We start from the raw sequence: 27,732 nt of genomic DNA, 5'->3' as shown, positions 1-27,732 counted from the left end.
TTTTGATTTTGTTCTCTTTTTGTGCAACTTTCAGTAAAAATGGCGATAAAATGGAAGGATTCATGTGGTCGGCCAATGTGGAACATGTTTGCAAATAGTTTAAAGGCTTCTCTAAGTATGTTCAAGCTAGACTTGAATAGTTTTTTCGCTGTGTCAGCTCGAGTCTTAGTTTGAGCTAGCCAGCTAGGTTCGAAATAATAGAGCATGGTTGCAAATTATTCGAACTATTATCGGACATAATGCTTGAAATATTTGAATTATCGAATAAGATAACGTGAGCTTGAATTTGGCTAAAAAATGTTCGAAAATGTTCGAGCTTGGCTTAAATTCAACAATTTCTAATATATATCAAATATATTTCTTGTTGACTCGAAAAGCTCAAGAACACTAGGTTGTTTAGAGCATGTTCAAATGGTGTAAGGACATTGAAGTGATAAAGTTGGTAACTTTGTTGCATGATGATGTCAGCGATGATAACTTCATTTATTGGTTTTGCGAGGGTGAGATGGTGTTGTAGAGAGGATGTTGAAATATTAATTTTATTTCATTAAATATATGGTTAATTAAACACAAAATAAAATTACATATTGAAAATTTTTAATATTACACATAATTAAATTTTAAAAGCTTACATATAACTTTAAAAACATAATTAAAAAAAATTAAAATGTTTTTCTTAGCCGTTGGAGATTTTTATGCAATTTTTTTAAAAAAAAATTAAAATGATTTTTCTATTTTTTAGAAAAATTTGAAGGCTAAAATTATATTGACAGTTGATCTACAACGACCAAATCAACAAAAAAACACACATAAATAAAAAAAACACATAAAAATCATTTTATGTTATATAAAAAAATAAACAGAAAAAAAACATAAAACTCACATAATTTTATATTATTTATTATTAATTTTTAAATTATTTTTACAATTTATTTAATTTTAAAATAAAAAAATTCATTTTGAAAATTAAAATAATGGTTGTTGAGATGATTTGACCATTGATTTTAACCATTTGATCATCTCAACCCTTCTTTTTAATTTTTTTTAAAAAAAATTTGCTCGGTGGGCTTCACCGTGCGAAGGGTTTTTGCACGGGGCCCAACACTTCCTCGCATGCGGATCCTCGTTCCTACAAGGGGCGAGAGAGGAAATGAGCCAATGTAAAGCTACAATGATGTATATCAAAATTTCAAAGATTATGGGTTTGATCGATCCTATCATTCGAGCACTCGAATAATGCCCGAAAATAAATGTAACATTCAGTTTTTTGCATATTAGATGTTCACGTGAATATCTTACATAGAAAAAATGGTTGTTAATTCTGGCATTTGAATTGCCTATAACTATATGTCAGCATTGACAAAATCAGATTATTGAAGAGACAATGAGCCAAATCCAGACGGTTTAAAATAAAGAAAACCACATGGAGAAAAAAATTGTCCGTTGACAAAGCATATGAGCACTACCTATGTCAGCATCAATAAAATCAGATTATTGGAGAATGGAGAGGCAATGAGCCAATCTGGGCGGTTTGGTATATAACATAAGTCAATCAATCAAATCTTATAAGTGTGTATACATTGCAGAAATTTATTGACTTTTTAAAATAATAGATTTACGTGAATTTGATAGATATAGATTTGTAACATATTTTCATATATTTTCGTTGATTTATTTTTAAAAAAATTTATATATATATTTATAAACTTTTTCACAGATTTCAAAATTTCTGATGAAAAAATAAACTAGTTATAGTAAAAATTTAAAATAAGTACAGTAAAATATATTTAGAAGGTGTTTGTGAGAGCATAAAAGCTTTGCAAACAGCTTATAAGCTATTTTAGAGCTTTTAAGCTCTCAAATTTTGTTTGGCAAAAATTTTTAAAAACAGCTTATAAGCTGTCAAAATAAGTATAAGCTGTCAAAATAAGTTGTTTGACAGCTTATAAGCTGTTTTTAAAAGTAAGGGGGAAGGTAATTTTTTTAAAAAGATTTTATTTTAATATTTTATCTCTCTAAAATATCCTTGAATATTTTCATAAATCTCCATCATATCATCCACCCATTAAATATTAAATATTATTTTTTAAAAAAATTACAAATTACATGAATTTTTCTAAAGTAAAATATTAAAACAATTTTATTTTTTAATATATGTTTATTTTAAAACTATTTTCGTACGTGTATAACTCAAAATTTTATTTTCATAAAATTATACTTTTTTGGTAATTTTGAAAATAAAAAGATCTTATAATTCCAAACATATCAATATCTTTAAATTGTTTAAAATAAGTTTACCCAAACACTTTAACAGCTTATTTTTAAAATAAGTTTTAATAGCTTATAAGCTCGTAAAACAGTTTTTAAGCACTAGGAGCTTATAAGCTCTTTTTAATAAGCTTAACCAAACACTCTCTTAGACGGTGTTAGGCAGAGCTTAAAAGCTCTTTCAAATAGCTTATAATCTGTTTTAGAGCTTTTAAGCTCTGAAATTGTGTTTGGTAAATTTTTTTAAAAACAACTTATAAGCTGTCAAAATAAGTTGTTTGACAGCTTATAATTTGTTTTTAAAAAAATAAGGGGAGGTACTTTTTTCAAAAAGATCTTATTTTAATATTCTATCTCTCTAAAATATCTTTAAATATTTTCATAAATCTCCATCATATCCTCCACCCATTAAATATTAAATATTGTTTTTTAAAAAAATTACAAATCACATAAATTTTTCTAAAGTAAAATATTAAAACAATTTTATTTTTTAATATAAGTTTATTCTAAAACTATTTTCGTATATGTATAACTCGAAACATTATTTTCATATAATTATACTTTTTTTGATAATTTTGACAATAAAAAAATTTTATAATACCAAACATATCAACATCTTTAAGTTGTTTAAAATTAAAATAAGTTACCCAAACACTTTAACAAATTATTTTAAAAATAAGTTCTTACAGCTTATAAGCTCGTAAAACAGCTTTTAAGCTCTAGGAGCTTATAAACTTTTTTTAATAATATTAGACAAACACTCTCTTAATTAATTTGTATGTTTATTTCATCTAATTATCATCATATCTATATATAAAAAGCAGAGTTGTCTGCTATTTTTAGTAAATTTTCGCCAAAATCAAGTTACTAAAAAAAAGAAATGATGGTGATTGATAATATATTTAGATAACGTTCCAACTTTAGTTTCAAATTTGAAAATTGATTGGATGTCATCACTATTTTTAAATTTCAGTTTTTTGTGTCCATATCCATATGAATTTTCTATAAACGTTTTATATGATAATGTATCAATTTTCGGTCTAAAATTGAAACTTGATATTGTGTTATCACTTTTTAAATTTCAATTAATTTTTGTGTTCATATATGTGTTAACATTTCGAAAAATGCTATATATGATAATGTAACATTTTTTTCGGTTCAAAATTTTGCCAGATTTTATCATTATTTTTTAGTTTCAGCTAATATTTTGTTTGCATACACTATGATCATTTCCATAAAATGTATATCTCTATAATTTTTAATATTCGGTTCAAAATTTAAAATTTGACAGACTAATATATCAAATTTTGATTCAAAATTTGATAAAACGTTATCATTATTTTTCAATTTTAGATATTTTTTGTCCATATATATATAATTCATTTCCATAATTATATTTATAATAATATGCCAAATTTTGGTTGAAAATTTTAAATTTGATCGGTTGTTAATTACTCTTTAATTTCAGATATTTTTTTCTATCCATATATATATACATATACATATATATATATATATATATATTCATAAATGATGATGAAACAAAAATAATTGGAGAAAAGAAATATCTTGCTTGCATTATTTCTGAAATTGATACAACCTATATACACGATACAAAGTTAATAACAAAGGTAAATAAATCACTAATTGATTAGTCTAGTAATTATTTCCTATTCTAATTACTTTATAAAGAAACCGTGCAATATAAAATATAAATAATGTCTCCTATATTATTAATAAGATCTTTAACATTTCTCTCAAGCTTAGGAATAGAGAGGGCTGAGATACCATAACAAAATATCGAATTATCGGGATTTCGTACCGAAATTTTTTCGATATACAAACATTTTTTCGATATACCGAATTTTTTTTGGTATCTTTACGGTATCAGTATGAATTTTTCCATACCAAAATTTTAGAATTACGTTATCGGTACCGGTAAGAATTTTTTCATATCGGTATTTTTTGGTACGGTATACCGAAAACCCACCCCTAGGAATAAATGTTTCGCATTCCAAGCTTGCTAAGAAGACTTTCACGACTTGACTTGGCTAGACTCTTGTTAATATGTCAGCTTCTTGTGCATGACTGGAGATATAACACAACTTGATTCCCCCTTCTTCTAATTCTTTCTTGATAAAACTTTGGTCTATCCTCACATGTTTCATTCGATCATGTTGTACTGGATTATTCACAATGCTAATAGCAAATTTACTATCACTATACAACTTGATAGTGTGTCAACAATAATCTTCAAATCTTGCACCAAATTTTATAACCAAATAACTTCACACATATCCTGTGTAATAGCTCAATATTCAGCTTCTGCACTACTTTCGGCTACAACGGTTTGTTTTTTGCTTCTCCATGTAATCAAATTTCCCCACAATTTGGAGCAGAACCCAGAAGTTGATTTACAATCTTCGCTCCCAGCCCTATCCACATCGACATATCCTTCAATATATACTTCTATTGTTGCCTTTTGAGAGCATTAATCCTCTGTCTGGAGTTCCTTTTAGATATCCCAAAATGTGGTCTACTGCCTCTAGATGTCTCTGAGCAGGTGAATGCATGTATCGACTCACCACACTCACGGCATATGCAATATCAAGTCGTGTGAGGGATACATAGATCAATTTACCAACCAAACGTTGATATCTTCCAATGTCTGTGTAGGGTTTGTCATCCTTAGTCCTGCTCTTCCAATTTTATTCTAGAGTAGTTCCTGCAGGCTTACAACCCAATTTCCTAATTTCGCTTAGCAAGTCAAAAGTGTATTTTCTTTGAGAAATAAAAGTACCCTTTTTACTTCTAGCTATATTCATACCGAGAAAATATTTCAAGGGTCCCAAATCTTTAACCTCATATTCATCTTTTAAATGTTTCTTGAGTCTATTAATCTCAACAGAATTATTGTCTGTAATCAGTATATCATCCACATACACAATAAGGATGGCTTTTCTTCCAACTTCTCCTTCTTTAACAAAGACGGTATGATCAGCCTTTCCTTGAGCGTATCCTAACCGAATGAAAGTAGAGCTAAATCTAGTAAACCAAGCACGAGGAGATTGTTTAGCCCATATAGTGATTTCTTCAGTTTGCAAACTTTTCCTTGCTCACTCTCGGACTCAAATCCAGGAGGAAGTTTCATACACACTTCTTCATCAAGGTTACCATTCAAAAAGACATTTTTTTACATCAAGTTGGTGCAATTCCCATATTTGCATCAAGAAACAAGAGAGCACGTATCGAATTGAACTTTGCCATAGGTGCAAATATATTTTCATAGTCAATGCCACATGTCTGTGTAAACCCTTGTGCCACCAAACGAGCTTTATATCTTTCAACCTCTCCATTAGCTTTGTACTTAACGGTGAAAATCCATTTACTTCCAACCATTTTCTTATCTTTTGGTAGATCCACAATCTCCTAAGTCCCATTTTCGTACAAAGCTTTCATTTTTTCCTATACAGCTTTTGTGATTCTGTCCATTTTTCATCCTTCAAAGCATCATTGATATTCTTGTGAATATGCACATGATCAATCTTTGCTGTAAATGCTTTGAAGCTAGGAGACAACTTTGTACATGTTAGAAGAATGGGATGTTGAGTACAAGTTCTTACCCCCTTTCATTAGTGCAATTGGTAGTTCCAGATCACGACTCATACCAGGTTCCAATTCTTGGGTCGACGATTGGTCTTGCTGAGAAGTTTTTGGCCTTCGAGAGTAAGTTTGAAGGGGTTTCTTAGCAATCATCTCCTCTTGTACTTCTTTACTTCATTCATAAACCTGAGTGTGATTAGAAACATGTGTAGGAACTGAATTTTTAGGTGAGGATGAATCAATGTAAGCTGAATTCATTTGATGACAGCCCTCTAGTGATATAGGGAGAGACACGGTAATATCCCAAGTACTTTCTTGATTAATATTTCCCCCATGCGAACTAGTGTCAAAATAGAAGAATACATTTTCAAAAAAAGTCACATCTATAGACAGAAAAACTTCTTTAATAAATGAGAGTAACATTTGTATCCCTTTTGAATAGGAGAATATCCCACAAATACACATTTAAAGGCCTTGGTATCAAGTTTACTTCGATTTGGTTTTTTGTTGTGAACAAATACGGTGCACCCAAAGATATTTGGAGATAAAGAGATGAAGAGATTGACATCTGGAAAGCAATTACCGAGGACAATCAATGGGGTTTTAAACTGTAGTGTTTTGGAGGGTAGACTATTAATCAAATAAGTGGATGTGAGTATTGGATCCCCACAATAGGTCAATTCTATGGAGCCAAATATTGGTCGAACATGTCTGTTCTATAAGACAACAAAGGAGAGTTGGGAAGCAATCCAAGAAATCTACTCGAATTTAGAAAATACATCTCAGTGTTTTGAGATTCGTTCTAAGATCTGAAACACCAGACAAAGAAGCTGCAATGTGACTGAATATTTCAAATCCTTGTTGGAATTATGGCAGGATATTGATCTATTTTACGAGATGGGCTGGGAATGTTCCATAGATGCTGAAAAATATAAGAAGGTGCTTGAAAAAAAGCGCACTTTTGATTTTTTTTTACAGAGATTGAACCCTGATTTGGATGAGGTGCGTTGAAGACTACTTGGGACAAAGCCTTTCCCATCTCTAAGGGAATCTTTTACGGAGGTGAGACGAGCGAAAAGTAAAATAAGAGTCATGATGAATCCATCTCGACAAGATGTTCTATCATTAGATTCTCGTGGCTCAGCCTTGGTAGTGAGCAAAAAGGATGGAATTCGCAGGTCACAGAAAAATGAGCAAACATGATGTGACTACTGCCACCGACAAAATCTTACCCGTGAACATTGTTGGGAATTACATGGCAAGCCTCCCAATTGGAAACCAATGAAGCAAATAAGGCAATATAAATCAGCGCATGTGGCTGACTCAATTCAAGTACAGCCAGTCAGCCACTAGTTTTGAATTCTCAAATGAAGAGATGAATATGTTGCGCCAAATACTCAACCAAAATAAGCCATCAACAAGGGCTGAAAATCCACATTCAAAGACCCTGCTGTAGGATTGGGCACAGTTCATGTATCAAATATGAAACTGAAATCAGTGTTGTTTGTGTCCAAATTGACATACAATTTTGTGTCGGTAAGTAAGCTCATTGAGGACATGAACTGTATTGTGACTTTTTTTTTTCTCATTGCAAATTTCAGGACCGTTCTTCGGGGAAGATGATTGGAATTGCTGAGAAGAGAGATTGACTTTATTATCTTTCAGGGGCAGAGGGTTATAGTTGTGTCAAGTCACCAAACATAGCGCATGTCAGTCATTTCTAGCTTTGATACCATGAAACAAGAATAATTGGAGAAAAGAAATATCTTGCTTACATTAAATCTGAAATTGATACAGCTTATATACACGATACAAAGTTAATAACAAAGGTAAATAAATCACTAATAGATTAGTCTAGTAATTATTTTCTATTTTAATTACTTTATAAGGAAACTGTACAATATAAAATATAAAGAATATCTCCTATATTATTAATAAGATCTTCAACAGATGATATACAAATTTTCGTTCAAAATTAAATTTTATCGGATTTTATTATTAATTTTAAATTTTAATTTCAGTTATTTTTTGTACATATATATTTGAATTTTTTTTATAAATACTATATACTATGATTTACCAATCTTTAGTTAAAAATTTAAGATTTGATCAGATATTTTCACTAATTTTTAACTTTAGTTATTTTTTTGTGTTCATATATATCCGTGTGAAATTTTTTTAAATGCTATATTTGACGATGTAAATTTTCTGTAAAAAAATTTGAAATTTGATTATGTTATCACTACTGTGGCACCTGACTTGAAGTCTAACCTTTGTTAGATACCACATTCCCTAACAACACTCTATGTGGAAATTAAAAGTCCCTAATTAAAGTGTCGTAGGTATTACCAGATCATTTAAACAAATAATGTGTGCGGAAGTGAAATAAAGATTTAATAATAAGATATCAATAAGGTTCTTTTAATACAATAAGACTGATTTTTAGACAAGTAGCAGTACATGAAAAATAAAGACATTTCTTTATTTTACTAGGCATACAGACTCTAATGAGCATGATAGAGACTACATAAATCGAGAACATTATTCGAGGCAAAGATGGTTCATTCACTGCCATTTTTTTCATTATCCATATCTGGAAACCCTGGCTCTGAAAATTACAATAGATAAAAAAAAATAAGGAGGTTAAGTCTTTAAGGACTTAGTGAGAATAAATGATTATTTATTGGATAATATATTTCTTTGTAATAATAGTAAAATCAGGATAATAAACTTAAATAGACGGATACGAAATCAATAGTTTAGTGGCAATCATTCCAGTAATGATAATGAGGGTGAGTCAAAGTGAACAAGTATACCCGTTGTTCATTGGACTCAATATCCAGACCGAAGTCCGTTGTCCAGGGTTCTCTCTTTGGATAACATTCATTCGTTCATTCATTCAATCATTTGATCTTTCGATCATTCCATCATTCGTTTGATGATAAACCAAGACGATATTTAAATAATTATGAAAATCGGGTATAAGAATATCAAATCAACAAAATAAGATGAACAATAGTTAGGATAATATCATATTATAATTTCCAGGCCGAATGCCAAAGGGCTGTATAAAGATAATAATTCCTTAAGTAATGAAAACCTCACCTCAATACTTACAATCCGAATCATTAGATAACTTCAAATTCCTATAATTTTAGGATATTTCATATGTTAGTAATACTACCGGATGCTAGACTAGTTTATAATCAAAAATTTGCTACTCAAACAAGGGAGGAACATTTTGATAATTCATAAGAAAATTTATAATAATCTGAAAGTAGATCCAAAAATTCTGAAATTTTTACAGTAGGTATAACTCAAAAATATCTACAATTTTTGTATTCAAAGTATGTCAAAACTCCAAGTTGATATTTGACCAAATCAACTTTTTCAGAACTGATTTTCTAGGTATATTGACCACCAGAAAAAGGCTGCTTCCGGCAACTATTCCGGTCATAGGCCACCAATATAGTATACTAGACAGTACAGGGAACAACTTTGATTTTAAACTCTAGACTAGAAACAGATTCCATCTATGAGAAAATCGAGCCTCAACCTTGCGTCCAGCCACTATCAAAAATCAAGTTTCATAGATTTAAGGATTCCTATGAAAATTCATAACAATTCATGTACTTGTCTAAAAATTACGAAACTCGAAATATAAGCCTAAAAAAAGTGCAGAAAACTACGGCCACTAGAAAAATGCTTTCTGCCGGTGCGTGTACTTCACGCGCCACTTCCGTCGGCGCGTGGCCTGTTTTCGGCCGCCACACGCGGCCCAAACTTTTACCGAAGATGTGTTTCATGATTTTCTACATTTTCTATTTAATGAGTTATCTCAAATTCCTAACCGAACAGTACCAGAATTGGAATAACTTACTGTGACTTTTACTCTAATAGACTGAAGAAAAAAATACTGTTCAGACGTCATTCCCGGAAAACCGTCGGTACTTTTGCAAACTTGGGTAAATTTGGAGCAACTTTCATGTTTAGACTAGGTTCAAATACTGTGAGTAACGGTATGAAAAATGAGGGTGAAAACAGTATCTGCAAATGGTTTTTGAGCACTGTTTTTCCTTCCCGAACAGCGGTAGTTTATGAATTTTAACAGAGAATCGGTTGATATTTTTATGACACCTCCTTCACAACTATTTTACTGGACAGCCTAAGTATCTTGTATAATTTTTTGAGAATTTTGGAACGTGTTCTTGGGGTATAAGTGAGTAATTTCCCTCTTTTTCAACCGTTTAGCACAAAATTCTCACACCTCTTCATCTTGACACTCTAGACCACTAATCATCAAGAAAATCTGAAGAAAAACTGATCAAATGAGGCATGTGAAGGGTCTCTATATATAGGAAAGAACCAAGCATGTTATCCTATCCATGGAATACATTTTCCGATCACTGGTTGGGCGAAAGGGGAGGTGGAGTAGTGGCCAAGAAATCCAATAAAAAGCAATATATATATATATATATATATATATATATATATATATGTTTGCATAAAGATATTATATTAATATATTTATAAAATTAAAAATACTATAATAATATATTTATAAAGAAATTTATTTATTTACATATATACATATATATATCAAATTATTTACCCTAAAAAAAAGGGCATTACAATCTTCCCTTCTTTGGAGAATCTGGTCCCCAGATTCTATCAAGATTGTAAGAACAACTCGGGGTAAATTTTTTTGATCTCCTCCTCTTTTTCCCAAGTAGCCTCTTCAAAATTTTGGTTCCTCCAAAGTACTTTGACCAGCTGGATTTGTTTGTTACGAAGTTATTTTACTTTCTGATCAAGTATTCGAACGGGTTTTTCTTCGTAGGACAAATCTTGTTCTAGTTCTACATGCGTAGCATCTAACAAGGGTGTAGAATCAGTGTAGAATTTTCTTAATTGAGATACATGGAACACATTATGTAACTTGGAGAGTGATTCAGGAAGCTGTAGTCGGTAGGCTACATATCCTATTCTTTCCAGGATTTCAAAGGGGCCTATGAATCTGGGTTGTAGTTTTCCTCTTTTTCCAACTCTTCGAATTCCTTTTCTAGGAGATATCTTGAGGAGAACTTGGTCTCCAGCTGCAAATTCCAAATTTTTTTTCCTTTTATCAGCATAGCTCTTTTGTCGGCTCTGTGCTGTTAGCATCCTTTGCTTTATGACTTGTACAGTATCAATTGCTTCTTGAATAATATCCGGCTTTAAGATACTAGTTTTCTCATCTTGGGTGTGACGCCATTCTTCAAGGTCCCAATTTAAAGGTGAGCGACATTTTCGTCCATATAATGCCTCGTAAGGAGCCATTTGAATCGTGGCCTGGTAGCTGTTATTGTAAGCAAATTCTATGAGTGGTAAACTTCTTCCCCAATTGTTACCAAAATCTAGAACACAGGTTCGGAGCATATCTTCCAAGGTTTGAATGGTGCGTTTGGATTGTCCGTCTGTCTGAGGATGAGAAGTTGTACTGAAATTTAACTTTGTCCCAAGACATTCTTGAAGCTTTTTCCACAGTCTGGATGTAAATTTTGGGTCTCTGTCAGACACAATTGTTGAAGTTATCCCATGCAGTCGAATGATTTCTTTCTGGTATAGTTCCGCGAGTTTTTCTACTCCATACCTACTACTAACAGGAATGAAATGTGCTGATTTAGTCAAACGATCTACGATTACCCAGATACTATCAAGTCCCCCTTTTAGAATAGGTAATCCTATCACAAAGTCCATAGTTATTTTATCCCATTTCCACTCGGGAATAGGTAGAGGTTGCAAAAGACCTGATGGTCTTTGATGTTCTGCTTTTACCATTTGACAAGTAGCACATTGACTTACAAAATTCGCAACATCTCGTTTCATGCCTCTCCACCAAAAGTACTGCTTCAAATCCTTGTACATTTTGGCCCCACCGGGATGATTAGAGAATCGAGATCTATGAGCTTCTTCCAGAATTTCCTTTTTCATTGAGCAAGGTACACAGATTCGGTTACGAAATAATAACATACCTTGTGAATTGGTGTTGAAATCATAATCTTGACCCTCTTTATCCTCCTTGAGCCTTTTTAAATCAGGATCTAAGTCTTGATCTCTCTTGATCCTGATATGGAGTTCTGGTTCAAGTCTCAGACTTGCCAGATGACCATGAGAACAAATATGTATTCCCTTCCGCGGTTTGTATGGAGTTTTAGCTTCCCTTCCTTCTAAGTGGGCCAAACTGGTCTTCCTGCTTAATGCATCTGCTACAACATTAGCCTTACCGGGCTGGTATAAAATTGAGCAATCATAATCTTCTAAAAACTCCATCCACCGACGTTGCCTCATATTCAAGTCTTTTTGAGTAAATAATTATTTAAAGCTTTTATGGTCGGTAAAAATGTCAAAAGTTGCTCCGTGAAGATAATGCCGCCACTTAGCTAGTGCAAAAATTATCGCACCCAACTCCAAGTCATGAGTTGGATAGTTAAGTTCATGCCCCTTCAATTTCCTTGAGGCATAAGCAATGACCTTCCCATTTTGCATTAATACACAACCTAAGCCTTCCTTGGAAGCATCAGTGTAGACTATAAATCCTTTAGTTCCTTCTGGTAGTGCTAATACTGGAGCAGAGGTTAACATATTTTTTAGTTTTTGGAAGCTTGCTTCGCATTCTTGCTTCCATTGGAAGGGGTAATCTTTGTGGGTGAGTTGAGTTAAAGGAACCGCAATTTTTGCAAAGTCCTGAATGAATCTACGGTAGTACCCTGCTAGGCCTAGAAAGCTCCGGACTTCGGTCACGTTGCTTGGCTGTTTCCATTGCATTACTGATTCTATCTTGGTAGGATCTACCTCAAGCCCATTTCTAGAGATTATGTGACCCAAAAATGTCACTTTCTCTAGCCAAAACTCACACTTGCTGAATTTTGCATATAGTTTATTTTCCTTCAGTGTTTGGAGGACCATTCTTAAATGACATTCATGATATTCCTTGCTCTTGGAGTAAACAAGGATATCGTCAATGAAAATTACCACAAACTTGTCTAAATAAGGTCGGAAGACTCGATGCATCAGATCCATAAATGCAGCGGGTGCATTTGTCGATCCAAATGGCATTACTACAAATTCATAGTGACCATACCTGGTATTGAAAGCAGTTTTGGTTACATATTCTTCTCGAATCCGTAGCTGGTAGTATCCTTGTTTCAGGTCCATTTTTGAATAAATTTGGGATCCTTGTAGTACATCAAATAGTTCATCAATTCGGGTAGCGGATACTTATTCTTTATGGTGACATGGTTTAGCTCTCGATAATCGATGCACATCCTGAGAGTGTCATCTTTCTTTTTTACGAACAATACTGGGGCTCCCCAGGGCGAAGAGCTCGGTCAAATATATCCTTTCTCAATAAGCTCTTGCAATTGAATTTTTAATTCCCTTAGTTCTGCAGGTGCCATTCGATATGGAGCCTTAGACTTGGGCATTGCTTCGGGGGTTAGATCGATGGTAAACTCGATTTCTCTGTGAGGGGGTAGAGAGTTAATCTCTTCTGGAAAAACTTCAGAAAAGTTTTGCACAATGGGAATTTCAGATACCCTTAGTTGATCTTTTGGCTTGTTGAAAAGGTATGCCAGAAACCCTTGTCCTCCTTTTTTAATAATAGAACGTGCTTCTAAAGCAGATATAAAGGCGTCGTTATAAAACTTGTTATTATGATTCCCAAACAAGGCTTCTCCTGAATCTGTAAGTTTGATCTCCTTTGTAAAATAGTTCAACTGAGCTTGGTGTCTAAACAACTAGTCCATCCCTAAAATGATATCATATCCTTGTATAGGGAGCTCAACTAAATCAGTAAAAAATATTTTTTTATTAATTTCCAGGGGGCAATCCTTGTAAAGGACATCACTGGAAATCTTTTTTCCCATTGGTGAACTCACTTCCAAGAAGTATGGTAGTTTACTAGATACGAGATTTAGATTGCGCAAAAAAATACTGGAAACAAAAGAGTGAAGTGCTCCTGGATCAAATAGAGTTTTCCCAACTTTTGATAGTAGGAAAAACTTAACTTCTACCACAGCAGTGGGGTCAACTTCTTCATCTATTCCCGTGAGTGCATATGCCCTTGCTGGAATCTTAGTTTTTGGAGATGATGATGTTTGTTGGGATCTTTTCGGGCATTCTTGAATACGGTGTTGCTCACTTCCACAGACCAAACATTTCCCATTTTTCCTCCAGCACTTGTCTTCATTGTGATTAGGTAGCCTACAGTATCCACATTTTTGTTTGTTGTGATCTTCTTGAAAATTTGTTTTCTAGGTCCCCCTTTTGTGTCAGGTTGAAATTCTCTTTCAAATTTTCTTTTCTTCTGGTTGTTTTCAGTGAAATTGGAAGTTTTGGCTTTCTTTTCCGTTTCTTCTCTTTTGAGGAGCGTTTTCATTTCAGCTTCCACTCGTAGGGCTTGATTGACCGTGATATTATAGTTAGTAGCCTCCGTAGACAGAGTTGACCAGCAAATTTCTAAGTTCAGTCCTTGAACGAATTTCCTTGTCTTCCTTAGTTCATCTTCCATGAAGTGTGGGGCATAGTGGATCAAACGATGGAACTCAGCCTCGTACTGGGCTACTGTCATTGACCCTTGCACTAGATCCATAAACTCCCTCTCTCGAGTGTTTTGAACTACTTGAGGGATATATTTATCCTTAAATTCTTGTGTGAAGTTATCCCAAGTTCTTGGTGTCTTATTTCTACTCCATTGGTGATCTATGACTCTCCACCAATCATAAGCAGCATCTTCGAATTGATAAGTTGCTAGATTTATCTTCTGTTCATCTGAGTAATTGTGAACAGAGAATATTTTCCAGATTTTTGTCATCCATGATTCTGCTTGTGTAGCATCCGGAGTTCCTAGGAATTTTGGGGGGTTGTAACGAAGAAAACGTTCAAAGGTCCGGTCACCCACATCAGGGTTCCTAGGTGATTGCTGGCAGTAGTGAAAGAATTTTTTCATCATTTCGATCATAAGAAGCGGGTTAGGCTCTTCTGGTGGTTGATTTGTAGCATCTCTAGTATTTTGTGGTTGATTGTCTTGGTCATCTGGTTTTCCTTGATTCCCTTGGTCATCTGGTTTGACTATCTTTTAATCTTAGTTAAATTTTTTTGTATATGTGTGTGTGTGTAAATTTGCATAAATGGTATATATGATGATTTGCATATGTTTGGTTTAACTTTGAAATTTGATAGGGTGTTATCACTAATTTTTAATTTTAGTTATTTTTTTGATTTCATATCAATGTGAACAATTTATATATCTATATATGATGATTCATAAATTTTCAGTTTAAAATTTGAAATTTGATCGAATGTTATCCTTTTTTATATAAAGATTTTTACAAGATTATCTCAATTGACATAAAACAATTTTTATATACGCGCACCATAGTTCGATCGTTCTACGAGAAGAGACGATTATTGCACTCCAACAATCTCTCTCTCAATAATTGCAATCCTTGCAATCAATGATAATAGAACCTATGACCTTGACTCTGATACCAATTGTAGGACGAACGTTTGCCGCTTTATCAAAAGTTATAGCTGGTGGTATAGAACAACTCAATTTTTTTAAACTGCACAGCAGCCCAAGCGCAGGGGCGGAGCCAGGATTGTAAAGTACCTGGGGCTAGCTAACTGGCTCCGTCCCGTGTTAGACAATATTTATATATATATATATATATATTTATGAAAAGTCATTTAAAATCGAACCGAACTTTCTAAAATAAAATTAATTAACATTTTTTTCAGTAAAACAAATTGATCGAACTTTACTATGAACACCAAAAAAATTTAAAAAATCTATTACTTTGATTAGTAATCAAATTAAACGATCTTGATCTTTTAAAATTTTTTTAAAAAAAATCAAGTTCTACTTCAAAAATTATAGTTAAAAATTGAATTATATAAATTTAAATTATTTATTAAAATATATATTTTCAAATCTAGTTCTATTGCCCAATAAAATTTTATTAGAAAATTTAACATGATTAATTTTTTATATAAATATTAGGTTTGTTCAGTAAACAAAACTATCACGTTAAAGCCAAAACCAAAGAGACCTAACTAATATTTTTAAAATATAAAACCAAAATTCTGAATAAACTGAACCTATTTTTCAGATTAACTCAACTCGTTAGGTTATTCTGATTGAAATTGATATTTTCTGCTCATCTAGACTATAATTGATGTTTGCCCCTGATATGTCGATATATATATGCTCTTTTGGTTTAAAAATAACTTTTAAAATTTTTTTCTTCATTTTCTGAAATATCTAACTAGAAAATTTCAATCATTTCAAAAATTTACAACAAACGGACATTTTCAAAATCTCATAATTATTGAATTTTTAGTTTTTTTTTAACTATAAAAATCGCAATACAAGCTCAATAATAATTGTAAAGTCAATAAGATCTCAAATATTTCAATTTTCAACCAATACATTATTTTTCCTAAATTTCAAAACAATAGTTTTTAGGGTAAAAATCCAAACTTGAAAATTCATATGTATCATAAATCAAAATTATCACAACTAAATATTCGAAAAAATTTAGAGTTGTCGAATTTATCTCAAATCACATAATTTAAAAACCTACGACAATAAATCAACCAAAAAATGTAATGAATTGTTCTATTTTTAATTTTTTTACATGGGGCTGAATTTATTTATTTTTAATTTAAAACTACTAAAAAAATTTTTTTTTGAAAAATTAAGTGGGGCTGGAGCCCACCCAAACCCAAGGGTGGCTCCACCCCTGTCCAAGCATCATGGTTCAATCGATCTACCAGCAAGAACAATTATTACACTCCAAAATATTTTTTACAATAATATTTAAATTTTAAATATATTTATTTTATCATATCAATAGTTTTGTATGATTTTTTAAATACTAATTTTTCGTGCATCGCACGGAGAAAATACTAGTATATATATGTGTGTGTGTGTGTGAATGACATAAATTCAAGATCAAAAGTTATAAAATAAAGATAGTAATATTTAATATATTTTAAAAGGCAAGTTATTTTTGTTAATTGTATAATCAAAGACTAATCGTTTTTCTATATACTAGGTAAAGGCACCTCAAATATTGAGGTGTCTACCCAGGTTGGTAAAAAAGGTAAGGAGAATACATTATGTTTTAAATAATAATTTATTGTTCACATCAGTTTACATATATCCTTTTTCATTGGTTTTATTTGGATCATATTGTATTTATGTGTATTTGTGTGGTTTCTTGGACTGTAAAAAGACAAATAATAAATGGTAGTCAAATTGTACAACAGAAGAGCTTACATATTTTATACACCACATGTAAGATGAGTAGATATATACATAGAAACAAACATACAAATATACACACACATATATATATATACATATATATTATAATATAGAATTTTTTATTTTGTAGGAAAATTATTCATATATCGTTTATATTATTCTCACATGTCTTCTCCCTTCGTTGCTTATGTAGCATCAGACTCCTTGCATAGCATCAATTTCCAATAGAACTGAAAGCTTTGGTTCTATCTGCAACACTTTTGTAAGATCATAGTACATACTGGATTGGAATGAAATCTTTTAAACATTTCATCCACTTCTTTCTGAAATATGTGATTATAATAACATTGCGTACAGTCTATACAAGTGCAGTAAAGATCGTTTTCCATTTGATATGCTTTGCAAACTGAGTATGTTTAAATTAAAGGTATATTTGATATGTGTGTTTATATAATACTGAAGATGAGCTTAGTGAACGAGTAGTTGTGACAAATGTCATATCTATCTTTTCTGTTTCCATATTAATGGATGAGTCATCATCAATATGACAATTGTTGTTATTTTATTTTAAATTTGAAATAAAAATTGGGTTTATCATATTGTTTGTGACAAATGTCATACTTATCTTTTTTGTTTCCATATCAATGAATGAGTCATCATCAATATGACAAACATTGGTTTGTTATTTTATTTTAAATTTAAAATAAAAATGTGTTTATCATATTATTTGTCTTTGCAAAACATTAATAATATTTTAACTAAAAAAACATATAAATATACGTAATTTGGGTTTATAATATATAAATTGTTTCAACTATTGTAAAAATTTTATTGTTTTGAGGGTGAACGATATCATCTTTCATACAAATAAATTTTTTAAATTTTGGTTTGGAAAAAGAGTTAATCTCATCCCAAATCATTTTAGTTCAGCGAATTAGAAAAGGAGAATTCTTGAAAAAACATAAGTTCAAAAAACATTAAAATTTCAGTATAGTATATTAGCTGTTGTTTTGTTTGGTGTCGGGCCCGTGGAAGAGCAAGTCGGTAAGCTTTGTATTTCTGTAGGAGATAGGAATGCATGCATCACTGACAACCGAACGTTGTATTGGAAAAAGAAAAATGGTTCGGGGTATTTTTCTCCGTTCTTTATCAGGATAGATCAAATACTTAATTTGATAGGAAAAATCCAAACAATGGATATAGGTCATGTATCATTTGTTACAACAAGTATTGAAGTAGTTAAGATGAAAAATTTATAAAAGTGAAACTCGGCTTCTATGTTGAATAATAGTCGAAATGAGAGCTTCCATATTTAAAAAAATTTGGTATATAAAAATTAAAGCATAGGTGAGGTGATGGAAATTGTATTGATGAATAATGAGATGTCAAAGGTAAAATGGTTTATAATGTGTAGTTTTTATACCTGCGTGTTTTTTGTTTTCTTGATACAAGCTTTTTTGATGATGAAGTTGATATGAAATTATATGCTTCAATCAGTAGGAAAACACACAGACAAACATTATTGAGGTTTCTATTGAATCAGCACTAAGAAAATGGGCCTATTAGGATTAGTGAAATTGAATATTTGCCTAATTTTTTCTATCATTCTTGGTCACTTTCAAAATTAGTCGAAAGTCAAGAGGGTGCATATGACAATAGCAAACTTTTATTTGAAAACGATTTTGAAAACAAAATTAAGCCAATCATTCAGATCCTAAACTTTTTTGGTGATCTGTTACGAATGAAAATAATAAAAGCAAAACAGCAATTCGTAAAACATATGTATAAAACTCAGGATTGTGCTCTTTATTTAATTTGACTTAAAATTCCAATAAATTTGCCATTGTCAATGGTATTTGTTCATAGTGAAGTCTAATATTTTGATTTGTATGATAAAATTAATTTCTCAAAAACATCCATGACAGAAGATATGTGTTGTGTATTTTGAAATATGGTAGTTAAAACAGTACTATCATATATGACAAAAGAAGCATAAAGCAGATATAAGGGAAAGCAGCAAGTAAAGTTTTTTTTCAAAATTGAATAGGAAAACAGGAAACTGAATTTTTATGCAAAATGTATAAGCAAGTAAGAGAGAGAGATAGTTACAGATGTTGGTCGTACATTGCATTGGAGATTTTTATTTTACCTATTCAACATTTGTTTAAGAACTTCATAGCAAAGAACAACAAAACATTAAACTGAAGAAAACAAATAACATAAACTAAAATATCATAGGTTGGAACTAAGTTCAGAAGAGTTGGTTAAACCTTGATATTATTTAGTTACTATACTCATGGAGTTCTTTGAAACTGATAGAGATAATACTTACTCTTGGATGATATAGTTGTTGATGTCATACCTTTGGACAGACAGAAACTTGTAACTCAGAAAATTGAAGAAGTGAAATTTTAGCAAGAATAAACTAAACTATGTGCAAGTGTAAACGAACTTATTTCTATATTTGTACTTTTATTCAAGCAAAATGACACAATATAGTTTTATAAGTTTCTTATATTTTTGTTAGTTTGAATTTGAATTATGAATTTATGCTGTATTTAAAACCCAATTTTTTTTAAAAAAAATTACTTACTAAAACAGTAGTTGAAGTGCTAGTATGTCTATCAGTCTTCTTTATGATGTTTTAAGCTTTTTTGTGCTATCATTTCTTTTGAGTCCAAGCTTCTTTTTCCCGTTGTTGGATTTATGGTGGTGTGCTCCTCTTCTACCTTTGAAGTACTTTCCTGGGATTCAATCATCGGCACGTCTGTCGCCAAATCTTTACCAAGTTGTATAGGAGAAATTAGTTCTTTAGAGCTATGTGTTGATGATGACGATTCATGTTGTTGCATACATGTTACGATTGTATTTCTTACAAAAGTTTTTCCTTTGGTTTCACTCTTAGATGTTCTGATTTGAAAGAGGAACTGCAAATCTTTGAGTTTCTCGTTGATAGTATGAGGGTTCAAATCTTGTTCTTGAGAAGACAAGGTAAATGAAATTTAGAAGTTATGGAAATTTTTGTGGTATGAATACTTATTTTTCAGCTAATATACCTCATGTTTTGCTTCAATTATTTTTTCAGCTGATGCACCCAATAACATCTCTGCTTCTTCGTTTTCTACATAGGCAAATATATTTCCTGTTCCATCAAGTAAATCTACCTGAAAACGTAACCTGTGTACATATGTTAAATAGTAGTTCAATCTTACAAGGATTTATAAAGAATATTTGAACAAAGTATTCATTCCAAGTTATTAAAATCACTTACAGTGGTTTTGGGCTTGGGAAGTCATTACCACAATAAAGACATGTAAATTCACATCCATATAGAGCTCCACATGCTCTTAAAAAATCTGGACAGGCTAAAAAGTGTAGATGTTGTTGTGCCTCTGAAATTTTTAGTGTAGCTTTTATCCAAAAAGATTTAACCTGTAAGTAGAAATAGTTATGTTAATATGTGTTATCGAGATTTAAATAAGCAGAAACAATATTATCAATGAATTTTACCGTTTCAGTCAACCTGAGAATTTAACTGATCTTTCGAATGTTTCGTGGGTTGTCTATGTTTTGGTGTGATTTTTCATACAACTTTTCGGACACAACAGATTCGATGTAATCTTTGTTGGCCTTGATCCTAGATATATGTTTACATATTAGTTAATTCAAGATCTACCATATTGGGATGTACACAAACAGAAACAAGAATACATGTGTGACACATAAGCATTTTTAGAAAATGTAGATGTAATAGATTTAAGAGGATGCGAAGATTAATTTTTCTAAGAAAAAGAATTATGAACAAACGTAAAAAATTTTAATACTACGAAAATATATGAATGTTTAATCTATTACGGCTAGAATTTGAAAGATCTTATGTTTTCAGTTGACATTTGAATTTGGGTAGAAAAATATTAGAAGAAGAGTTAAAAAGGGAAGAAAATATGATTTGAAGTAAAATGTAATTAAAGTTTGATAAAATCAGTTGGTATAATCTATTTACATTTGATAATAGTATGACATAATTTAGTTCCTCGTAGATATATTTTGATAGTGAGTAATGTACTAAACAAGTACCATAGTTTATGAAAAAAAAATTATATTATGAGACAATAACAACGTTATATTATTCTAGTTACGTGACATTATAAAAGTAAAAATCAAGTGTAATTGAACAGCAAGTATATAAAAATAGTCATTGTTAACAATGTAAATGAAGGCACTGAATTTTAAGCCATGCATATAAGACAATATTTCGAAGAGAACAAAGATATGTCAAATAGCTTTGAAATAACATTAAATACAGGATTTGACTTACCATAGTTTTAAGTGTTCGGTCTGTAGAATTGGTGGGTCAAAAAGAACTGTACTGTTTGGTACTGTTCCAACGGATAATCCTATGTTAATACAATTTAATGAGTAAAAGTTGTTTAGTAAGTATAATATCTTGTGGTAAATATTATTTTCTTTCATATGTGAAAACAGTAAGAAATTGTTTTACCATAAAAATTGTTGACCGAAAGTCGCATCCCCAAAATGACAGGTATTTTGTGTACATTTTCAGATAAGTAAGGTCCTTCATTTTGCATAAATTCTTCCCATAAAGTAAGCAATATAAGTTGCTCCTGCATATTTGGTAAATATGAAAATTTAAATACAATAAAACCGTAAGAAACTTATAACAACATTAATTAATTATTTTTCTTAAGGTAGAATGTTTTACTCTTCATTTACAACAACGAAATCCTTCAAATTTCTTCTGGTTCTTTACACGAAGCGTGGTGGGAACACGTGTATTACAGCACAAATTAAGTCTGGAAACAGCAAATTTATAAAAATTAAATTATCAAGATTTGTCGTAATAAAAGTAAACAGAAACAAAAAAAAATATAAATGAAAACTTAGCTGATCTGTTTGCTTGTGACATCTGCAAATTCAGAGAGTTGTCCAAAAGGTGTAACTTGGTAAATGTCATTAATTGGGATCTGCTCATGTTGGCCTGAAATCTTGATGTAGGTACTTCTACTAAGCACCATTTGGTATTGTGAAGAAGCCATAATCGGTGTGCTCCCAGTTATTTGTCTAATTTTTGCATTTTCTATGAAGTATGTTCTATACAAGTCAAGTAACTTGTCCAATTGTTCAAGATCTTGTTCATAAATAATGCTCTGCATCCTTCCGTTCTGTTTTAGATTGTCTTTACTCATAGAGTAATTCATGTTTCTGAATATAAATCTCATTTTCATCAATTTATATTCCTCATGTTTTCTGAGGCATGGCCGGATGACTGAAAGTTATAAAATAATTCATGTCTCTGAATATAAATCTCATTTCATCAATTTATATTCCTCATGCTTTCTAAGGCATGTTCGGATGACTCGTGGTCATTTTCTGGATCACTTAGGATCTCTTTTGTTATTCCGTTACTACGGATAGTATAATTTGAATGAAGTTCTCTGGTTAATGCGTCGGGTAATGAATTATCCGTTCCTTTGACATGTTGGATCTCGAACTGATAATGGTTCAATTCCAATTGCCATCTAATTATCCTTGCTGCATTTCTCCCTGCATTTCTTGATATTTTCATTGTCTTGAAATATGTTAAATTCATATTATCTGTTCTTACTAAAAATGGTTTAGGAATAAGATAAATTTCATAAGTTCTAATTGTGAATATTAAAGCTAATAATTCTTTTTCATTTGAATGATAATTTAATTGTGCACCTTGAAAAATTCCTGATGTATAATTGCATAATTCTTCATTATTTCTAGTAGATGTTTTAGTAAGTTCTTCTAAATTTATTTATCCAGTATAAGCTTTTAAACATGCTCCCCAGTATTCATCTGAAGCGTCTGTTTCAATTATTATTATATCTTTATTGGAAGGAAAATATAACTCAGGAAGATTACTAATTATTTTCTTTTTAATAGTGTCTATATAATTAGTATCTTCTTTAGACCATTTCCACTTGTAGTCTTGTTTAAGTTTTACTTGAAGAGGTTTTATGATTTCTGCAAGTTTCTTAATGTAATTTCCAGAATAAGTTAATAATCCTAAAAATCTTCTTAATTGATCTTTATCCTTGATTTCACTAGGAAAATCGTGAATTTTCTCAAGTATATGCTGTTGTAAACAATGTTTTTCATCTTCTATTTGTAATCCTAAATAATTTATTTTTGTTTTAAACAATTGTACTTTCTTTTCAGAAAGTATAATTCCATCTTTATGACAAATATCTAATACTTTCATGAGGTCTTTATAATGTTGATCTAGTGTTTTCGAATAAATTAATATGTCATCTATATAAACACAACAAAAATCTACATATGATTTAAAAGATTCATCCATATATCTTTGAAAGATACCTAGTGCTTGTTTAAGTCCGAAAGGTAATACAGTCCATTGATACTGTCCTTTTAGACAACTGAATGATGTAAGTAATTGTGTTTGTGTTTCTAGCTGAATTTGCCAGAATCCTGATTTACAATCTAAACTGGAGAAATATTTCATTCCTCCTATATAAGATAGTAAATCATTCTTGTTTGGGATGTAATATCCATCCATAATTGTTGCATTATTCATTTTTTGATAATCAATTACCATTCTTTTCTTATCAGTGTCTTTCTTACTGACATAAAAGGCTGGTGAAGAGTGTGGACTCTTGCTTGGGATGATTATCTTAAGTTTTAGTAATTCTTGAACCTCTTTTTCGAATATTTTTACATCATCCATGCTGCATCTTCTTGGTGCTTCACGAATTGTGATATTAGGGTCTTTAAGTTTTATTGAAGCAATGAATTGTTTTCTTTTCTTAATTTTGTCCTGAGGATTTTCAGAACAAATATCATGAAATTTTTTCATGATTTCTTTTTCATGATTAATTGTTAAAATATTTTCTATTTTTAGTTCTATTGAATTTGCATTTCGTTTATGAAATTTTTTTGTAAATCCTTCATTTCCTACACGAAATGCTGTTCGTATTTTAGGAATATAAATCATTGATGATCCTTTGTTTAAAGTTATGTGATTTTCAAATTTTGTAAAGGGAAGATATTCTCTTAAAAAGTTATTTCCTATTATAATGTCCATTCCTGATTCTATTTGATATATAATGGGTATTACAAATTTTGTTTCTTCTATTTCTATTTTTAATTTTTCTGCTACTGTATTAAGCATGATTATTGATCAATCTCCTATTCGAACTTTTAATCATTTGTCGTATTTCTTCCAATAATGAGTTGGGAGTATGTGTTTACTTGCTAGACACATACTTGCTCCTGTATCAACATAAGCATGTATATGATATGGTTTATGTTCTTTGATTTTAATTTGAATTTTTATATAAATACTATTTGGATTTGTTTTGTTTTTAGTATCCATTCTCTCACCTTTTTTTTAGTGATTTATTAGGATTTTTAATAGATAAGGGTAGAATTGGTATTTTTAAACAAAATTTTCTCTCTCCAGGGAGTAGAAAATAATTTTTAATGGGTTAGGTATTAAAATGTAAGATGAAAATAGGTTTGGGTATGAATTTATAATTTACCCTTAATTAAACACTATTGGGTCTTGTAGAGTCCAAATAAAAGTAGTGTTGAATAATTATTCTAGTAGTGGGCTTGAATGAGTTCAAGTATGATTTAATTTATTGATTGGACTTAAATGGGTTTAGGTTTGTCAATGAATTAAATATTAAGTTCATGGGCCTTGTATGTATGTGTTTGACCAAAAACATATACAATACATGTAAGAGAGGAGATAAAGAGTTACATGACAAGATGCACAATATGCAATACATGTTTTTACTTTTGTCGTAACACACTTTTCCAAGAACCAAGAACCAAGAAGAAATTCTCCCTCCTCTCTCTCATGCATATGGCCATCCACTCCCTTCATCTATTCTCCTCATTTTTGCCTTCATCTTGTGTAGTTGAAGCAAAGAATTCTCAATGAAAAATTCTCTATATTCTATTGCATATATAGGGTGGATCTAGTTTAAATAGTCATGGACCTAATTTGAAGGAGAGACCATTTTGAGTAAGGTGTGCTCTTGGAAGATTGAGTTCATTTGAGCAAAGTGTGAATGTGTGATCTTCGAAGCTTGTAGAGAAGCTATATCTTTTCAAGAGCCAAGTTGTTACAATCTGGTTGGAGTCATAATCAATTTTTTAAGATTGATAGGTAAAAACTTCTTCAACACCCTATGGATTTTTATGTTTTTATAATGCTACACAAGTGTTCGATTTACATATAATTTTAAACTTCCGCTGCGTTTTTGGGCATGAGTTACCGATATGCAAACACGTGCATGAGATCCAAGTGCTTAAAGTAGCGAGCTTTGAGAACTCTTGCCACTAAGGATGTCGAATTCTGAATGATACACCACATCTGTTTTGCCAGTAAAGCCTTAATAAACATCTCTAATTTTTAGAGCCCCAGTCCCCTTTAGACATTTCGGTTTGCATAGGAGGTTCCAAGTTTTCTAGTGCATCTTCCGTTTGTCATTCTCTATTCCCCACCAAAAATTTGCACATTCTTTTTCAATGGAAGCACACGTCAACTCTGGAAGACGGAAGCAGGACATAGCATAAGTTGGTATTACCTGTAACACTGATTTAATCAGGATGTCATTGCCGCCAACAGAAAAATTTTGCTGCCCCACCCCTTGATTCTGTGAAAAACTCTCTCGACTAGGTAACCAAACTGAATCTTCTTGCTCCGTAACGAGAAGTTAGGGAGCCCAAGATAAACTTCATGCCCTTGAACAACCAGGATTGTGAACACAAATTTAGTCTTGTCGACCATGGCAAGTTCAATATTTGGAGTAAATGATAGTGCCGATTTCTCAAAATTTATCATTTGGCCTGAAGCTGTTTCATAAGTGCCCCGACAATTAGCCACACTAGAACAATCATCTTTCGTAGCTTTTAAGAATACGAGGATGTCTTCTGCAAAGACGAGGTGCATTAATACTAGTCCATGAGAAGCAATACGCACCCCGTGAAGTCGCCCCTTGCCTCGAACATTGTTGACATAGAAGATAAGCCTTGGGCACACAAAGTAAAGAGATAAGGGGACAGAAAGTCTCCTTGGCGAATTCTCCTACTCGGTTTCAGGTTACCAACCACCTGATTATTCAATGAAAAGGAATATTTGACACTCCAAATACATCCCATAACCTTGCCAATCCATTATGTGCAAAATCCCATCTTAAGCACGATAGATTCAAGAAGTTTCCATTCCATCCTATCATAAGCACTACTCATATCTAATTTCAGATCCGCATACCAAAATTTGTCTTTCTTACGATTTTGAAACCAGTGCATCGTCTCAAAACTGAGAATAATGTTATCCGAGATCATGCGGCCAAGAACAAACACATTCTTAGTATCATCATCAATTATATGTGCCATCATCGGTCTTAATCGATTAGTCATCACCCGAGCAATGATTTTATAGCATACATTGCAAAGACTTATAGGTTGAAACTCCTTCATTAGCATCTCATTTGGTACGTAAGGAATAAGGGTAATAATAGTTTTGTTATAGTCTTCCATCGGGGCACCATCATTAAGAACGACAAGTATTACAGAAGAAACATCCTCTCCATTAATATGCAATATTTCTGGTAGAGCTGAGTTGACATCCCATCTGGGCTCATATCAAATAATTCAGATTTAATCTCCAGTCTCGTGAAGGGTGCACATAGAATAGTGTTCATAGAGCTTGTCACTGATGGCTTAACACAATCAAGTATGGGAGCATTAAATCAGGTGAGGGAGCAGCGGAAGCAAATAGAACGTCAAAATAATTCAGAATAATGGTTGTCATACCTCCCTGGTCATGCACAAAGTCGCCGTGCGTGGAGATCAGACCGCTGATATGATTATGTGCCTTCGTGAGAATCGTCTTCCTGTGAAATAATTTGGTATTTTTATCCCACATAGCTAGCCAGTCAACTCTACTGAGCAACCACCACCGTTAATGGGCTTGTAGTATTAACCATCGAGTCATCCACCAACTTTCGTTTTCCCAATCTGATACTATCGCGGGACTCGTCAACCACGATCTCAACAACTGCTCATTTTAAGCCCGAGGGAATTACCTTTTCTGGCAAAGTAACACACTTCTTACCAGGTTTGGCTTGAGCTAGGCGTTTCCATTTCATCGGACTCGGCTTGGACTTGAGAACTACTGCATCTACCATAATATGATTTTCATTCTCACCTCTGTATCCACCATACCGTGATTTACCCCCTTGCCAACTCCATGCACTCTCGAATCAACTGCAGCACCTCTAATTTTGCCAACAACTGTCAAACCAAGACCTTCTATTGGTGCTTGAGAGACAACTCGATCAAGATTACCTAATTGTCGTTCTTTACCCTTCATCCTAGTCATCTGCGGTTCTCGGATCACCACAACCAACTTATCAGAGCTAGGGTTTGGTGTTTTTGCAAGAGGTGAACAACTCCTACCCTTTCTACCTAGAGTTTGAGCCCTCATCCAAACGTCAAACCTCATCTCACAGTTCTCCTCGATCGGCTCA

At 31.9% G+C, this 27,732-nt stretch overlaps 1 protein-coding gene across 1 annotated transcript; it reads right to left on the bottom strand.

Annotated features, from left to right (window-relative positions):
• Positions 1 to 13,241: 13,241 nt before the first annotated feature.
• LOC140872029 (uncharacterized) lies at positions 13,242 to 14,863 on the bottom strand. Its single transcript, XM_073274765.1, has 2 exons — positions 14,054 to 14,863; positions 13,242 to 13,610 (listed from the first exon to the last, which is right to left on the bottom strand). Exons 1-2 carry the CDS (start codon positions 14,861 to 14,863, stop codon positions 13,242 to 13,244), a joined length of 1,179 nt encoding a protein of 392 aa, XP_073130866.1.
• Between the last annotated feature and the right edge of the window lie 12,869 nt (positions 14,864 to 27,732).

The sequence above is a fragment of the Henckelia pumila genome, unplaced genomic scaffold (genome assembly GCF_033568475.1).
Source record: "Henckelia pumila isolate YLH828 unplaced genomic scaffold, ASM3356847v2 CTG_461:::fragment_3, whole genome shotgun sequence".
Classification (NCBI taxonomy): Eukaryota; Viridiplantae; Streptophyta; class Magnoliopsida; order Lamiales; family Gesneriaceae; genus Henckelia; species Henckelia pumila.
This window is presented reverse-complemented; position numbering and strand designations above follow the sequence as displayed.

Excerpts from the sequence above, each read along its gene's own strand:
- LOC140872029 (XM_073274765.1), bottom strand. The coding sequence starts at position 14,863 with ATGATGAAAAAATTCTTTCACTACTGCCAGCAATCACCTAGGAACCCT. Across the intron at positions 13,611-14,053 it reads GAAATGTTTGGTCTGTGGAA|GAGATCAAACTTACAGATTC; the intron begins GTGAGCAACACC and ends TATTTTACAAAG.